The following is a 19,074-nucleotide window of genomic DNA, read 5'->3' as shown; positions in this document are numbered from 1 at the left end:
AGCTCTCCCAGCCTCTTCTTTTATGACTGATGCTGCAATGACCTCTAACTGCCAAACTGCACACAGGACAGGGAAAAATTGTCAGTGATACGGACTCTGTTCTTGCATTACACAGCACAGAAGTTCATCAGCTGGAAAGACTAGTCACATACGGATGACGAGGCATAAAAAAACCCTTGTGTGTGTACACATACACATGTCACTACACAGAAAGATAGAAAGTAGATGTGACTCACCTTGTAATAATTATTGCACTTATTTTTTTAAAGCTATAACACAATCTTGTGCAAATTCAGTATATTTTTGCTATCTGGGAAATTGTCACTTAAAAGAAAAAAATCAACTTTAAGCCATTGAGATTGTTTTTATACAAGCTGAGCCTCATCAAGTTAAGCTTCACCTGTACTTAATGGATACTTAGAATGATACTTAGTATGACTTTAAATCCTTCAAGCTACTAGGAAATAACTAGTTCTCAACACAAATTTGGGCTGCAGGGAATTAGCACAGGACACAGCTAAATGCACTAAAAATATGTTCAAAATAAAAATAAAATAAGAGACATGTTGAATAGTCCTGTCAATTATCAAGATTTTTGAACATTTTTGTAGCTCATATTCACCAGACTTGAAGCACAACATGGCATTAGGGCATCTTACCTGCCTGGTTCTTAACAGTCATAATCCCATAAAGGTTTTGAAGATAATTGTCTAGAGAATATTATATACAGAACACCAAGGAGAAAAGAATGCAGGCTGCATTTTCAGGATGAAGTATTACACAATCTGACTTCCTGCTCCAGGACAATAACCTCATCTCTTGAATTTCTCAAAACTCAGATGTCAAAACTAGATACAGTGAACTACTGGTAATCTCAGAGCCACAATGAGCAGCAAGATCAGTCCTGAAATATAAGCTGTAGGAAACAGCTAGTAAGGTTTTTGCAATTTTCAAAAATCCGATGATGTAGTAACAAATCTTAAAATGAAATAAACCTGAGGATGCATTACTAAAGGAATATTGAAGGTAAAGCAGGGAGCAGATATTCCTAGAAAGAGGAAGCCACAATAATACTGGAGCGGCTGGAAAACTATACAATCTCAATGAAAACAAAGTTAAGAGCTGACTTGATTAGTATGTGTATCTACTTTATACTTTGGAAGTGAAGGGTGCAGGTGTCAGAATCACAAACAAGATGGAGGTCAAAAGTTACACATTCAGTTTTTAGATCAGCAACAGACCACACTAGATACAGATTCATCATAAGCAATATGATTTTGCGGGTTTTATGCCAGTTTGTGAAAAAAGGAAAGTGTATATATGCTATGTAAGTGTTTTAGATAGAGAGTGAAGTGGAAAAACTTCCTCTTTTATAAAAAGGTGGAAAAAGATTGAATTGACCAGCTTCCGGCTTTCAAATTGTGAAGTCCTGCTTCCACATCAGGACATGCTACAATCTACAGTGGAAATGTGCTTGTGGAGGGACAGTAGAATAATCTGAACTGACAGCTCTGGAAGAAAGTAAGCTCACAAGGACTGATGACAGAAGGATGCCAGAGGGACTCTTCATCAGGGACTGCAGTGATAGGACAAGGTGTAATGGGTTTAAACTTAAACTGGGGAAGTTCAGGTTAGATATAAAGAAGGAGTTCTTTACTGTTAGGGTGGTGAGAAACTGGAATGGGTTGCCAAGGAAGCTGTGAATGCTCCATCCCTGGCGGTGTTCAAGGCCAGGCTGGACAAAGCCTTGGGCGACACAGCTTTGCATGAGGTCTCCCTGCCCATGGACAGAGGAGTTGGATCTAGATGATCTTAAGGTCATTTCCAACTCTAAACATTCTATGATTCTATGATGATTCTATGACATCACCTTCAGTATTGGCATCAGATCATCCTGCATGCTAGAAAAAACTCTATCCTAAAAGAAAACACAAGGATTCTCCAATTGTCATCTCCTCTCTGCAAACCAGATCTCCCACTCTGAGGTGTGGTGCAACTTTTACAGCTGCAATTCATGTGAATTGTGTGATTTGTAGGATGCGGGGGTGGGGTGGGGTATATTATTTGATCTGGCCAGAATACAAGTTCTACATAGCCATTTTTGAGAGACAAAAACTCCTCCACAGGATGGAGATAAAGAAGGACAGAGATATTGCAAATTAACAGTTAAGTTTTGTTTTTAAAGTTTACACCTACATTTCAACAGATCTCTCCTTAACAGAAAAAACACAAGACAGAAAAAGAAATCAAGAGGTTTTATATTAAAATTATGCCCTTATTTTTAACAGTTGAGGTCATAATTATTATTTATCCAGACAGGAAAGCAGTGGTATCACTTATTGGAGAATGGCAACATTACTTGCAACATCATCATAGAGGGCTTAGGCTACAAACACCTTATAGCAGATTAAAACCTAGCTTTTCCTGTTAGCAAATTTGCTGCTTTCTTCTCTTAAAAGCTAAGATTTTATTTGAACACTTCAAAAATCCGTAACAAACTTCTTTGCAACACAAGCACCAGTGGGCAATCATTACCACAATAAACAATAGCCTTAAATAAGGAAAATTTACATTTTACTCAAGACTGTCCATCACTATTCAGCTTCTAGAAGGGCCATAACCCCTTAAGTAGATTTTAGGTTTGATATTTCAACCAGTACAGGAAGAAACAAAACAATTTAGATAGCATCTAAACCGTATTTTATGAAAAGAATATGGAATTACAAATAAATTCAAGAGATATTTTAAAGAAGCACCAAAAAGGATAATATATTGCCCCTACATGAGAAGCCAACTCTTATTTCTGAGTGTTCCAAGAGAAGTTCTGAATACCTTTTCCTCCAAAAGTATTTATTGATTTTATTTTGACTTAGGTAATCAGCTTAATAAGACTGGTTAAAGATTAAAGCATTCCAAGTCACAGAGGGCACTGGCTTCTGCAGGCTCCAATAATGTGAAATATCAACTGTACCACAGAAGAACAGATTTAATCAATTTATTAGTACAGCAACCAAAAAGACCTAAAATGCCATAAGATAACTAAGTTTTAGTTTTGTTTTTTTTTTTTTTAATCATTCCCTTAAAGAAGAAAAAATTACCTCTACACAGAAGATCTTAAGATCAAGTCCACATAATTTCATCTTCTCCGGAAAATGCTGGAAAACATTCAAATATGGAATATGACCTTCAACAACAAACCTGCATTAAAAAAAAAAAAAAGACCAAAACAAAACAGTATTTAGTGTGATAAATGAGTACATTTATTCTAAAATTAATATAGAAATCAACTTCTGATTTGAAGTAACATGGGTATTATACTGCCTAAGCAATTCGATCTGAAGCAACACACCCCTAAATGTTCTGTCAGACAAAAACCAGCTCAATCATTTAACAGGCCTTTAAGTTCAAGCTTGGATATGATTGATAATTGGTAACGTTATGGCAGAAAGCTTACAATCAACACACTTACATGGAGTTTGTTCTGCACATTCTTCAGCTACTGCATTTCTGAAACTGCCTTAAGCCTCCTTTGAATGGCATGGATTTTATTTTTTTTTTTTTTCAAAATTCTAAAGCTCTAAGTAAATTTCACTTTTCAGACACACACTTTCTGCTGGAGCAGCTCCAGTCAGGCAATGCTGTAGCAAGGAAAGTCACAGAATGATGAGCAGAAATGCAGAAATGAAACCCCATTAATTACATCTGTATTCTAATTTTTTAAAGTATTATTTTGTATACTAATAAATACAAAATAATTATATTTTATTTGCATCTATATAATGCAATTTTCTGTTAAAAACAGGCTTTGGCAAAGTGGTTGACAGTAGTATTTGGGATTTTTCTTGACTGTTTCATATATATATATATATATATATATGAAGATTTAACAATAGGCACCAGTAAAAAGCCACCACCACACCAAACCCCTGATCTTAGCTGACATTATCTAGTATCTTAGCCGACATTCACACCAGGCAAAGCAAACACTGAACATCCATGAATTCTCACAAGGGAATCAATGCTACCCTCATTCCAGATTAAGGCAGACTAAGGGTCTCCCATAGAACTAAACTAGAACTGCCTCCTGTCTCTTCTCCAAGTCAATTTTGTTAAAAGAGGATATTAAACTTCAGTAAGTTAACATTTCAAACAGAGAAGACCCTGTTCTTTAAATGGTATTAGAGATCTGAAAACTATTTTCTCTCCTGCTAGCTGTGTTATCTGTGCATTATCTCTCTGATCTTGCTACAGAGATTATTAACTTCTTGGGTCTATAAAATCTGCAAGTCCCTTCTGGGTCCCTACAGTAGTTGTAAGGCTAGGTTCTGCAGCTGCTCCTAATGCAGGGCAGTACCTAGCCACTTCAATTGCTAGCTAGATCCAATCCCACACACTGGAACTCCAAGTTTCATAAAGCACAGCAATCTGCCACTTCCATTCAAAATTAATCTGGAGGGGAAAAAAAACAACCAATCAAACGAACAAAAAAACCCCCACAAACGAACAAAAGAACATAAGCAAGGCAGAACAATATCTTCACAGAGACAGCAGCCACTCTTGAGGAGGATTCACCTCCCTCCCAAGCCAACAGCAATTCACAAGCTCACCTTCACTCTTCCAATGTAGTGCCCTCACCATCACTTGTTGCATGTTATGTTGTGTATGTCTACTGAAGTTGACTAAAATTCTATTAAAAGGCTGAAAAGTTTACAATTACATCCTATTTTTCAAACATTTTTCAGTTCAATTAGAAAATTGAATTCAAACCAGATTAAAATGAAAAGTGCATTTCTTAACCAAAACTCTCTTAGTTACAATTAACCCATCATTTATAATGATTTCTGAAAAACAACAGCAGTCTGAAAAATCACATTGCCCAATAAATTTATTCTGAAGCTCTACGTATTGGTTTCTTAAATGAAGTGATAAAAGTCATTGCACAATCCTTTCTAATCATGTGGTGTAACAAAATTTCAGTAGCTTTCCTCAACCAGGGTAAATAGCATTTCCCGACCCCAAGTGGAGATGTTATGAGGTTATCATGCAAATCCAGCACTGGTTGCTTGTCCTTGCCATCCCACCTGATCTGCCAAGCAGCTTGCATGTCAGTTTCTTAACTTGTGTTAGTTAAGGTCATCTGCACTAAATTGAAAAACTTCAACTTGAGGTATGGTTTCACAAAATGCCCTGAGCCATCCTAAAAGCTCAACATAACTAGTACTACTTCCCTCCTTCTCATCTGGCTGTGTCCTCCTGTTGCTCATCATCCCCTTCCATAAATGTAACTCGTAACAGTAGCAAAAGACTACCTAGTACCTATTGCCAGTTTCTTTCACATCACCTGACCAACTGAGAAGGCTCACAGATGGCTCCAACAAGTGCAAGAGTTGGCAGAGGGAAGGGGATGTATCACACAGGAGAAGGAAAGGTAAATGAAACCTTCCTCTGTCAGCAGCAGTGACCCATTACAGGCTCAGCTGATGATAAGCTTTGGCTGACACGTGTTAAGGTGCAATCACACAATTAGCCGTCAGATCTGAAGAGCTGGTGCGAAGACACAGCAAGCTGCAACCTCCTGAGCCAGCACAGTAGCAGCTGGAAGAGGATGAACAATTAAGACCTTCCTTCGGGTGTGGTGTAGTGGTGATTGCAGCGAACCACCCTAACAGCTTGCTGCCTCTGAGATGGGAAATCCCACCCTCCAGTCCCCTGCCTCACACTCCTTCCTGCTGACAAAAGCACTTGTATGACTTCTCAGACAGAGGATTAGATTGAGAACTAGTATTTTGTTTTCCAAGGTTTGATTCCAACCAAACAGATTTCCAGACTTGGCTGACTGCAGGAGCATTGTTGCCAGCAAAAAGCAGAAAGGGACTGCAATGAAGCAAATTAACCTGCATGAAAGTGCCTAGTGAAACTTTATTTTGCACAATAAATTTTCTGCAGATCTACTTCTTTCAATTAATATTCCATAAACAGGATGAATGCTGGTACCCATGGCAAGAGAAAGAGCAGGGATGTTTATGTAGGACCACAGCAACAGAAACTTCCATCATCTTAAACTGATCCTGGAACCACATCCTTACACTGAAAGAGACAAGCAGTGTCCATCTAAACGGTGTGGGCTGTTTTGGTTTTTAAAAACAGGTTTTCACTAACTTGGCTGTACTAATTCAAAGCACTGCAGCTGTTTAAAAAATAATGACATCTTTCCCAGCATGAAATTACTGTCTCCATACAAAAGAATGCTCTTCTTTTGCAGGTTAAGAGTTGTTTTTACATTCTAAAAATACATGAAACAGTGTAAATACCCTGTTATGAATACACTGTGCTGATGAATCAGGTTTTTAACACTTACTCCAAAAGCCCAGATTTGGAATAGCACTTCAGAACATCTTCTTCTGTCTGCTGTTCTTCCAAACCTTTCATTTAACAGACAGACAATCAAAACATTTGCAAGACTATGCTCTATCAGTGAACTGCTTGGAAACCTGACTGGTGGATACAATACACAGTCCATGTTCCTCTAATTACAGCAGCAGTATGCATTAGTAAGGGCCAAGTATGAAAAAAGCCCAGGTCCTCTGCATGCTACAGGGAAATGATGCATCTGTTAAAGCCACAGAATAATGCCACAAACCGATTACAAGTTTAGTCTTGCCAGCACAGCTAGGTATAACCTCATTTGAAAAGCATTAGTTCTCAGAATCTCATAGTCTAGCATCTTGAAACTTCTTCTACAAGCCAACAATTCTATTAATTAGATAAATAATGTACACTGTACAGAGTATTGTGAGACTAATCACAATGGAAAAGGATTTAATGTGTTGCATAGACTTGAGAAGCAGGTTGTTAAAAATGTTATTTTTAAACCAAAATGTCCCTGTCAGAGGAGGTAATTGTAGTGTTTTTCTGCTAAGTGTGTCAAGTAGCAAGGAGGAGTATATTTTTGGTGTTGTAAATCCTTTAAAAGCTGGCAGATTGCCCTACCATAATGCCTAAGCATGTATCACAAGGGAGGAGCAGTAGTCAGCTGACTTCAGGGTAGAGAGAAAACCAAACTGAGGAAAAAACAAGGCAGAACTTTAAGCGCAACTATAATTCAGCTGGTTTAATAAATAAATAAATAAATTTGCTGTTATAGATTTAAAAGGTAATGCTGAATATTTAATGTTTTCTCTGCATAGTTTTCATCTTTGGTCTGTAACTATTTTCATCTGTGTATCTTAATGCATGAAAAAAATGGGAACATTGTCTGATTTTTTTAAACTTCAATATTCGTAAGTTAGCAAACAAGTATTTTAACATAGTTCATGCAATATAAAATTCTTTTTCCTTCTTCATGAGGCTTGTGAAAGGCAGAGACCTTAAGGGTAGGGAGGGAAGCATGATAATGTAATTACGGTCTTATATAACTATTGTATCATGGTAAAACTTTGCAATACAAATTACATGACTTTAAACATCACTTTCTGCATTTAATCCCGTTCCTATGTTCAGTGCATTTAAAGTCACCAAATAATTTTGATTTACCCACTTTTAAAAGTATTACACCCATAAATTTTATCTAACGAAATGATACCTGTTCATTCAAATAATCTTATTTCAATTTCCAATTACTAGCTTCTGATTATGCCTTTCTGTGCTATTTTTGGTACTTGAATATTTTTTCTCTCTTTTTCCAGCTTTTTTTACTGTTTCCATTTTTCCCCTAAATCCTTTCAAGCAACTGTGCTCATCTCCTAAGGATCTCAGTACAAAGGATGTTCTCCAGGTTCTGAATTACTTCCCTAGATCTTTTCTGCAGTTTCTAATTTTTTGAAGTGCCAAATGCCACAATATACCATTAATATACAAACAACACAACCTACCTTTCCTCTAAATAGTTGACTTTGTTAGTTGATTTTTGTATTTAGTTGTTTTTTTCTCAAACCAGACAAGAAGACAAGAAACCTGTGAGGATGTATTTGCCTTGTATGACTCCACATGCTTTAGAGAGACAGTTTCCAAGATACCGCAACCAAAGAACAGATATATAATTATCCATTTTTCTCCCCAAATGGGGTAAGCTAAGCAATAATTCTTTACTATGAACCATTTTATCTATCCCATTAATTGTAATTTACTACTTGGATTTTTTGCCATATTACAAAGATTATATCAGACAGGATATTTAACTTTTCAATCACTGACAAAAATACAGAGTACGCTATGGCTGTTCTGACTCCTACAGAATTTCCCTAAGAAGACAGCAGTCGGTAATACATCTTGTTATTGAAAACTACTTCTGAGTTCTACTAGTTTTTAATCTACTCAATAAATATTTCTGTATGGCAGGGTGCTAGTTTGAATTCCGAATACTGTGGCATTTTGCTGAAAATCTAACAAGTCTCTTTTATGCAACAGCATATCAAGTTATGCAGATATGGTTTTGTGCAATTCTGATAAATGAAGGCAACAGCCAGCCCCTAAAGTTAAGTACAAGGGTTAAACATTGTTTTGCACAGAAATAAAGTAGCTAGTATTAACTACTGTATTTGAGCACATACAACCTCCCCTTTTAAAACTACTTGCAGAATAGCATTCTTCAATACCCATCCTTGCTGGAAAGCTTGTACAAAGCTAGGAAAGTGCTGGTGGAAGTTGGCACTCCAAGGAGAGAGAAGCCATAGTGGAGTACCAGGCTCCGGTGTATACCTTCCTTGTATTCATCACACTTTCAGCAGCAATAGGAGTTATATGCACCAGAGGTGAGGGATGATGTACTCATTACCTTGCCTTTTAGCTCACAGGTTATATATTTCAAAAATAAAAAGAAAAGAACTGAAATGTACCCCATCAACTGAATTTGTAATCAGTTTTTCCTTTATTTTGTCTGAGTTTTCAATTTGATTTGCCAACATAGTCACTTAAGTCTTTCTGTTCCTTGAATTTTTTTCACCATCTTTTTAGAAATGCACACTATTTCAGCACTTGTTAAAAAGGAGTATCAGTATACAAAAGATCTTGCAAGGAAAATCTAAGAATTCCTGAATTGAACCTATTTGGGCTTAATTTAAAATATTTATGGCTAACAAGAAAAGTTGATGAGTAATTTTTCATTCTTTAAGTAAATATATTTTTCTTAGAATATGTGAACCAAGTATGTTCACAGCCTTGTTGTAGGGGGGAGAAGGGAACTGCATTGTCAGCAACAGTTCGGCGGTCTCCATTTAGCATCAAACCCTATTATTAGAATATTTTATTTCTATTACATTAAAAGGTGTGTTATTCTGAACTCTAATAATTACAGATTAAAAGATATGAAGGCAAAAAAGGACTTCCTGTATTAATTTCTGTGCCCAACTCCATTGCATGAAGTTACTTAGCTACCTTTCAGATCACTATATACTAGTGGTATTGTTTGTATGATGCCACTGATGTAAGCCCTGGAGAATGTTTACTCATTTAATTCTGGCATGCTGAAAACAGCAAATACAGCTCTGATGAATCGTAAGAAATTTTGAAGGAGGAGAAAAACTTTAGCTCCAAAACCTTCTCCCTTACAGGTCTTTGAGATTCACTGCAGTCAACAGAACATTCTCCAAAAGCAGCTGTGTGAATTGCTATGTTAATGAAAAGACACCTAAACATAGAAAACTTCTCACTATTACTGAGCAAATTAGCAAAAGGGAGATAGTACAGATTTAATGTAAAAAATCCACATTTATAAAAAACATATATGTATTTAGAAAAGCAACAAATACTTCACTAGAGACTCTTCATACCTTAAAAGATCAGATAATGTTATTGGTTCTCTCAGCCAGAGTAATGCCATGTAACAGAATGAAAGGGTCATTGGCATTGTCATCCTCAGTTTCTCCTTTTGGTTCTTCTTTAAATAGAAGCTACCATCTACCGATCCAGAGCACACAGAGATGCTTTCTTGGGTTTATGTTAAAAAGAAATGGAAAAAAAAAACCGTGACTGATATGATGTAAACGTGATTCATGGTATACAGAAACCAAGATACTAGGCACATACAAGTACCCTTGTTCAGCAATTATTAACATTTTGAAATCATTACTTTGAGTAGTTAGGTAGTTTGTGTACTTTTCTACTAAACAGCTTAACTCTATTTGCCTACCACAATATGAGATGACAACCTGTTTCATAAACTGCTATTCACCTCACGAAGACACTGGACAAAACTCCCCCTGGTACCCATCAAAACAGACCTTTTGTTAGGAGCCACACTTGAACCTGGAGTACTAGAAAGACATTAACTCCTCCACAACATATAACTAACACTACTTATGAGCTGGAAATACTATTTTCTATTTGAGTGATAAGAGAACAGTGGGGAAACAAGGGAAAATTTTATGTACTTAATACCTCAGAGGTAGGGATTAAAGCACAGAATTTTAAACTTCAGCACAGTCAGGACTTTAACAAGAGAATTATTTACACTGCAGGAATTTTACTGAGGTTAAGGTATGTATTCATCTGCCATATAATCTCTAACTCTGGAAATGTAGATACTATTTAAAAAAAAATAAATCTCTAAATTCAGTGAAAAAGAAACACCATCACAACAAAAACGTAGCAAGTGGTGAAGAGGGTGGAAAAAAACCCCACCCAACCAACAACCAACAAAACCTCCCTGTTTCATTACTGATGTGAATCACTAAAAATTAAGAGAAGCAGCAATAAGAATTTTAATTTAATAGAGTGATTTATGAGTTGGAAACCTTTTCAGCAGTGAAACTTGGGAATTCAGGGAAGGAGGAAGAATAAAAAAGAAAAGCCTCTCTTTCCTAAAGCATTACCCAGCCAGGATGAAGGAAAATGAATTTAAAGCACACCAGCACAAAACATCACCATTAATTCTGTAGAGATTTCCTCACTGTGTTTCCCCACAGATCATTCACCTGTTCAGACAGGAACACCAAGGGCTGGATCTACAGCTCCCCGGCTGGGAGCTGCAGGGCCATGGCAAGCAGCCTGCAAAAAAACAGCTTAAGACTTCGGAGAGGTTGGCAGCTCCGTGGTCACGCTGGCAGGTGACAGCCAAGCCTGTAAGGTGCCAGTGGTCAGTGGTAGAGGTCCAGCGCCCACCGACATGCAGCATGAAGTCACGGCAAACACTGCGATCCTTAGCCAGAAATGGTCTTTGATGCCACCTACCGGCTTCTAAAACAGCAGCCAGTAGCACTATGGACACAGCAACAGGTCAAAAGAACCAGTGCAAACGCACAACTTGTACAGACTAGGACAAGGTCTAGATGAGAGCATCCTATGAGGTCTATCACGTAGATGCGTCAGAGAACAAAAGCAAGAACATCAGTTAATCCTTTTAGTCAACAGTTTCACCTTTTACATGGATACTTTGTGCTTAAAGGCAGCTTCACAGCTGAAGCTTCATTATTAATTTCACATTCTACTCAATTTAAAATAATCCTCATTATATTTGTGGCCTTAATGATGGAACACAATTTCCTTTTATTTCTTTCAGCTTATGCAAGGCATGACAACACACAGTTACACATCTAATAATTTAAGAGTTTAATAGGCTTCTCTAGCAACATCTCAGTGCTACAATTTGCTATTATCCCTACACAAAAATAACAAAAAGCTTGCTAGTTGGACAAGCCTCTTAAGGACAAAAAGAGTGTTGAGGTTTCCAGTCTGTAGCAATAACAGCTCAGTAGAAACAGCACAGAAAAGGAAACTTATGAATCTTCACAAGAATTTATAATTAACTAGAACACATTTAGCATTACTTCTGTTAAATTTGAATACACAAAACAACTTCTATGTTTGTTTGATTTACCAAAATATACTTTTAGTATCACTAAATGTGCTGAACTCTTAATTCATTTCAAGGGCTTTTATTGGTATGACTACTTAACAGCTGAATCCAATCTCTGAAACAACAGACCAAGAACACATTAAATTATGGCCTTTCTTAACACTGTCCAGCAATTCTGAAAAGCTAAACAGTGCAACTATAAAAGGCTCAAGCACCAAGGAAGAAAGGAGTCCCTCCAGGCATCTAAAAGGTAAGAAAACTCAATGGAATATTTTCAGTAGAAATATTTCCACTCAATTCTTTCCTCTTTATGTAATTTTCCTGTAAAACTCAAGATCTGCTACATGTGCAAACAGTGACTATCTGAAAATTGTGTTGTTTTAATACATAAGGCTGAGAGGTGCTTGCATTATATTCACAAAAATTTGTGTCACCATTTTCCCACTTTCCCTCCCCCCACTTGGATTTTTAAAAGTTTATTAATTTTATTTGCTGCAGATCAAGTTTCTTATTCTATTACCATTTCTGGCCTTTACAAATGAAGAGAACATGAAACAAAAAGGTTGTAGTCTTCTGAGGGTAGACAGGCAGTATCACAGAAGAACAGAAATGGGACATAAAGAGGATAGATAGTACATAACAGGAGAAAAACAAACACTGAAACAAAGAAGGAAAAGGCAAGCAAAGAATAAAGCAAAAAAAAAGAAAAACCATCAGAAGCTTAAAAAGCAAACAAAAGCTTTTAAATGTGCCTTGAAATGCACTTCCAATATCAGACATTGCAGCTTTGTCTGGCATTACACTTGCCCAGTAGTACCAAAACACCCCAATTTTCTAGAACACTTTTTAATTAAAATGTTTAGCATTCTATAAATATTTTCATGTTGATATTGTGAACAGAAAGGAGAAACTGATGAAATAGAAGGGGTTATAAGGAAACCAGTAAAAAGAAAGTAGTAAAAAATGAAGGTCTGATCCACAGAGACCTTGACACACTTGTGAGGTGGGCCAATGCCAACCTCATGAAGTTCAACAATGCGAAGTGCAAGGTCCTGCGCCTGGTCGGGGCAATTCCAGGCACAGCTACAGGTTGGGCAGAGAAGTGATTCAGAGCAGCCCTGTGGAGAAGGACTTGGGGGTGTTGGTCAATGAGAAACTTAACATGAGCCGGCAGTGTGCACTCACAGCCCAGAAGAAGGAGGTGATCCTGCTCCCCTGCTCTTGTGAGACCCCCCTTGGAGTACTTTGTGCAGTTCTCATGTCCTCAACATAAGAAGGATATGGAACTGTTGGAGCAAGTCCAGAGGAGGGACACAAGGATGATCATGGGGCTGGAGCACCTCCTGGATGAAGACAGGATGAGAAAATTGGGGCTGTCCAGCCTGGAGAAGAAAAGGCTCCATGGAGACCTCTTAGCAGCCTTTCAGTATCTGAAGGTGGCCTACAAGGATGCTGGGGAGAGACTCTTCATCTCAGTAACTGTAGCTATAGGAGACAAGGGATAATGGGTTCAAACTAAACCAGGGGAAGTTCAGGTTAGATATAATGAAGCTCTTTACTGTGAGGGTGGTGAGGCACTGGAACAGGTTGCCCAAAGAAGTGGTAAATGCTCCATCCCTGGCAGTGTTCAAAGCCAGACTGGACAGAGCCTTGGGTGACAGGGTCTAGTGGAAGGTGTCCCTGCTCATGGCATGGGGGTTGGAACTAGATCATCTTCAGGTCCTTTCCAACCCTAACTATTCTACGATTCTATGAATGCAGAGACATAAGATACAGAAGTACCAAAATATACTGGCATAAAATTAGAAAGCTAGTTGTATCTATGGGATAGAAAAAAGAACCCCAACCAAACAACAAATAAACTAAAAACCCCAAACAACAACCCTGCCCCCCCCCCGAACCAAATCATGGTTTTTTTAACATCGAAGTCATGACTGACAGCTCTGCTATTAAACAACCGCTTGTTCTTTAACGCTGCTGTTTGTGAACATATAGCTTTGCAAATACAGTAGCATTTTTTTTTCCCATTGCAAACAGGAGGTATGGCACAAACTTGTTATAAAATAAAACTTCCTCCTGCATTTCCCATTGTATTTCTAGGTCATGTTCAACTTTCATCTCTTTGGGTGGGCTTTGGGAGGAGGCAAAGTCTTCTTTTATATAGAATATGTATATATTTTTATAATATATATTTATATAATTCTATTTTATATTTTTATATAGAATATACTATTCTTCTATAGTAGAATATAAAGTACTCTAGTGGAAAACAGTACTGAAAACTCCACAATTTCCAACCAGTTCCCCCAATTCATTCTACATGAATATACTTTATATATATTTATTTCTATTAAAAAACTATACAAAAATTGTTTCCAGATAGCCAAGTTCCTTGCTCCTACCTGAGACCTTGCTAGTTGATGAGGCAAAGCTGTTATCAGTTTGTAGATCCCCCTCACTTTCAGAGAGGGACAGCAAGTGAAGAAGGCTAGATCTTTCTGGGTCACTGTCCACATCAGTACTGCTATCACATACCTGGGATTTGTAAATAAGTCATTGTATTATTGTCAGTTACTGTTTCAATCTGAAGAAATCAAATAAAACATGACAGATGCAAGTTCAACAGTAAATGAAGTTTAAACTCCAACAGCTTACATTTTTTCTTTTTCTGTGAATCAGCAGTGTATAAAGAAACCCTGTAAAACCCCTTATTTTTAAAGGACTTCTCAAGATAAAAAAAGATTTTCAGTGATAACATTACATTTCCATCTGTTACAATGACCAAAAAGCTGGCAGTACATAGAATCAAAGCTTCATGAAACAAGTGATATCAAGAGAGGAGGCAGGTAAGGATGGTAGCTGATGATACATTTTGTATTATAATTTCTGCTGTACCTACTGACTCTCTATGCCAAGACGAAGCAGTATTTTTAAATGAGCAGTTTTCCACATTCAGATAAGTATCTGTCTCTCAAAATAGGAAAAAAAACCAAACCAAACCTAACAACAAAATGGACAGGTGGAACCCTGTTTAGAAGACATTCTTCATAATGAAGTGACATGAATGCCAGCTAGATATGTAGCTTGAACAAACAAGGATTCTGCTGTTGCTTTTCAAAAAGATACCAAATATCTCATGGGATTGGAGCTTTTCACTTACTGATAATGCTTTGACAGGTTCCCCAGCGGGTCGGATACAATATGCCTGTTTGCTCTTCTGAAGGTAACACCTCCAAAAATTACATAGAACTTCATCCTGACAAATACAAAAGGATAGTGATTAGTACAGTGTTTACAAGGTCCTAGATTGCTGAGAGAACAGAGCATAATTTCTAACTCAGGGATCTGGATAATGTTCCAGCTTTAATTTTATTAACTGTGATTTATAAACTATGTTTTAAAATTACCAGAGAAGCAAAGTTTGTTCTCATATGCTCAATGTTTTTAAACAGGGAGTCGTTCCATTTACTTTAAAAATTACAATCTTTTAAAATGACTCCTCCTGTAACACACACCCAGTGTGTACAACTCACACCAGCACCTTCATACCTTCATTTGTGGACATACTCCTAATGCTTCTAAAGCTTCAGCTTGTTTCTTGAGTATGAGCTGAAAGCCTTCACAAACATACCATTCACAGCCCCCATCTAAATTAAAAAAAAAAAAAAAAGTGTTTTATTTTTATTGTTTGTACTGTTTTGTGGGTTTTTTTTAACCTTATGCACACTTAATTCCAACTTAATATTCTGATCTCTTGGTATCAGGACAGCGTCTCTCTATTTAAATAGACAGTCTCTCTATTTAATAATTTATTTCAGATCCTAGAGCAGAGACCAGCCACACTGAATATGCTCCATTAACTCCCATTTATTCCCAGTCTTAATCAAGAAGAAAAGCTACTGAACAAGCACTGTTCTCCACACATTTCCCAAGAACAACATATTTCACTATAACTTCTAGTGTGGCATTTGTAATCAAGTGGAGAGTGGTTAAGTGACCAGTTTTAAAGTAACTGAGAACCTGTCATTAAAGTGAAACACAACTTCTTTCCCATCCCTGGGCACAGAAAACTGGAACACATTATGGTGGTGAGTCAGGCAAAAATACAACCAATATCGCCACAGTCTTCACCATTCTTTCCCACCCAATCATACACATTTAAATGAAAGAAACCTTTTCAGATATTCTGAGCTTCTAGCACAACATGAATTTCACAAGGGGCAGGCCTGCTCCAACGTATTCACTATTCTCTTGGACTGCGTTACATTTAGTTTTCACCCTTACCTCTCTCTATTTACAACTCCTTTTCTACAGGCTTTTGGTTTTAGACAATTTCTCTCCATTTCCCAACTTCCTTTTCATTCCCTCCATGCCTCTTTTTCATTATTTTTAATTCCAATCATGCCTTGCATCTCGCCATCTTAGAAGTTAACTACCCAAAGCTTCTACTCTGCTTTAATGATGTTGGCTTTAACTATTAACCACAGATACAGCTGACTCCTATAAATGCATGAAAATAAGGTGCCACAGCATAATTTAATTGCACCCACAGAAAGGACTGTGTGAAGCTAAGGATTTCTTTCTTAAGAAGCTTGGGGGATGGCTAAAGAAATGGTGCACAGCTCAGGCTTCAGGAGTAATACAGGATAAAGACAAGTGGAGGTGTTACAGTTTTTCTGCCTTTTACTCTTCACTTCCGCACAGTTGTTCTCTTTGAATGAATGTAGTAACCCACTGTCACCACAGCAGAGGGAAGATAGATCAGCATATAAGAGACAAAGACAACCCAGTGCTTCATTTAGCATTGCAATGCATTTCTGCTCTTTGGAAGTGGCCACAACAGTAAAACATCTACCCAGCCACCACAGGACACATACCTAGCTCCAGCAGCAGCCTTACCATAACTTACCCTTACGGCATATATCATCATACATAACAACTACTATTCTTCTGAATCATTAAAAGTGTAGAAATTACTCTGGATAAAAGATGTAAAATTGGTTTAGCTATTGTAACTGGATGAAATCTCTTCCATGTAGGTTTGTGTATAGGTTACAGGGCCAAGTACCTGTACCGCAAGCCAGACTGACAAGACATTCTCAGAGCTGGACCACTGTCACATCTCACTTATGATGACAGACAACTCTTCTGGTTTTGTGATTGCCATCACAAGGAAGGAACAAAGGGGTGACCACATCTGAATGCATACCACCATTATCTTTGCTGAGTATTGGCTTCCACACATCAAAGTGGCAACAAGAGACATAGAGCTCTGTTATATCAAATAAACAACCCCAAAATCCACCATCAGGCTCACAGAGGTCACCTGTGGCTCATGAAGTCACCAAAATGTGACTACTGAAAGTTGTGACAGCATCTGGGGTTTGCATTTTGTTTCTGTTCTTACAGTCTTTCCTAGCTATTTGCTTTCGGTCACCATCAAAGACATAGTGGGCTAGGTGAACCCTGGCTGAGCAGCGACTCTTACGTAAAATACAGAGATAAATTCATACATACCAGTTTTTTCCTGCTTTCTTGAACCTTTGGAGATTGTCTGGACTCTTGTGTTAGTAATAAAATCAGTGTTTACAACTTCTCTAGTTCTCTGCAAAACAGGCATATACCTTAGCAAGAAAAAAACCCCAGGCCTAATTTGCACAGAGTGCCCCTTCATAAGACATAATCAAGGAACTTGTTCAAATTTCCTAAAGTAAAGGGAGACAGAACATTCTGAACTTCTCATTCAGAAACTGCAAGAATAGAGAATTACTATCCTGGACATATAGGCAGTACCCATGCAATACTTCCAAGGCATCTAGACAGCACTCTGGTACTATGGCTATAGCAAAACAGCATTTGAAGATGGCTCATTTTAAATCTTGTGATTTTGAGGAACATTACTTTTAAACAGTGTCAAGTAAAGCATGAAAAGGAAGAACTGCAACACTGCCTTCAACTTCTAATGCCAAGGAGAAAAATCTTAAGATTTTCTTAACATAAAACCAAGAAGCAATCAAATGAACCTTTTTCAAGACCAGTAGTTTAGTTTTTTTACCTCAGTAACATTGTGGCAAGATCTGCAATAAAATCTGCCTCCATCAGTGAGACCCCAGTTCACTTCTGAACACTGGGCACAGCGTTCATGAAAATCTCTCTAAGACGGAAAAACACAAACAGTTTCACATGTGTTCAAGTAAAATAAATAGTGTTATTACTAGGCTTTCGAGATTATTCATACAGAATATTTATGCCCTTTATGTTAGCTGTGGTTGATAAAAAGTAATCATAGCATTTGCTATCAGTCAGTGATAACTGTGAATAAATAATTTCAGCTGGAAAGCATCAGCTCTTGTGTATGTGAGCATTAGAACAAGGGGCATAACATATGACGTGGGTTGATAAAAGCCACCCATCTGAAACGGAACCAGAAACAAAAAAGTAGGGTGCAGGACATGAAAGAGAGAATAACTAGAACTGCGGGGGAACATAAGCAGTGAAGAAAGCCTGCACAAGTGGGTGAGGAGATATCCCGGGAGAGACTTCAGAAGCATCCACATGAACGAGCGGAGCAGCTCTCTTCCGACCCCTCACCGACGGCCCCTTACCGAGCCCCAGCCACGCAAAGCACCTGCCACCGCCGGCTGTTAAGCACCGGCGCTGCAGCCGCCACTCCAAGGGTCCAGCTAGGGCCCTGACCGCAGCTCCACGCCCTGGCCGTGCCCGGCGGCGGGACGGGGCGGGGCAGGGCAGTGTCGGGCCAGGGCACCCAGCACCCAGCGGCGCCTCCGCTCTGCCGCCGGAGCCGCCAATCTCCTCCGGACCTGCCCCCCCCAGCCCACAGCCGCGGAGCGCCCGGCGGGGAAGCACCTCCCACGCGGCTGCAGCCGCCGCGCTCCGCCAACCCCCTCCGGCCCAGCGAAACCAACCGCCCCCACCGTTCCCTGCGCCGCGGAGCCGCCCGACCCCCACCGTGGCTTCCTCGTCCATGCCGGCAGCCGCCCCGGGGCCCACACCGTGGCAACCGCGGCGGCCCGGCCTGGAAACGGCAGCCCTGGCACTTGAGTTCCGCGCCCGCCGGTTAGGTTAGGTTCCGCCTCTCGGTTAGGCCTGTCGCCGGCTGGGGGACCGCCACCTCCCGCCCGCTCCAGGACCCCATCTCATCCCCTCTCCGCGTCCCCAGAGCTCTCGGCGGAGAGGCTGAAAGGCGCTGAGGGATCTCTGCTTGAGGTGGCGCGGCGGGGGGGCTGCGTGCCTGCGTCCGTCGCAGTGGCTCCGGGGCACAT

The 19,074-nt window shown here is 38.9% G+C and overlaps 1 protein-coding gene across 1 annotated transcript in view; it reads right to left on the bottom strand.

Moving 5' to 3' along the window:
- Positions 1 to 18,778, bottom strand: part of TAF1B (TATA-box binding protein associated factor, RNA polymerase I subunit B) — a gene marked incomplete at both ends in the record, with an annotated part of 51,186 nt that extends 32,408 nt beyond the window's left edge. The window contains 8 exons of the mRNA XM_080616903.1: positions 3,099 to 3,198; positions 9,768 to 9,924; positions 14,194 to 14,326; positions 14,952 to 15,047; positions 15,341 to 15,438; positions 17,309 to 17,396; positions 17,847 to 17,945; positions 18,761 to 18,778. Of these exons, the coding sequence (XP_080473029.1) occupies positions 3,099 to 3,198; positions 9,768 to 9,924; positions 14,194 to 14,326; positions 14,952 to 15,047; positions 15,341 to 15,438; positions 17,309 to 17,396; positions 17,847 to 17,945; positions 18,761 to 18,778 (789 nt within the window). The remainder of the gene's footprint in view (positions 1 to 3,098; positions 3,199 to 9,767; positions 9,925 to 14,193; positions 14,327 to 14,951; positions 15,048 to 15,340; positions 15,439 to 17,308; positions 17,397 to 17,846; positions 17,946 to 18,760) is intronic.
- Between the last annotated feature and the right edge of the window lie 296 nt (positions 18,779 to 19,074).

This window comes from Psittacula echo, assembly GCF_963264785.1.
Source record: "Psittacula echo genome assembly, chromosome: 4".
Taxonomy (NCBI): domain Eukaryota; kingdom Metazoa; phylum Chordata; class Aves; order Psittaciformes; family Psittacidae; genus Psittacula; species Psittacula echo.
Note: the sequence above shows the minus strand (reverse complement) of the source record. Positions and strands in the feature narration are given on the sequence as shown.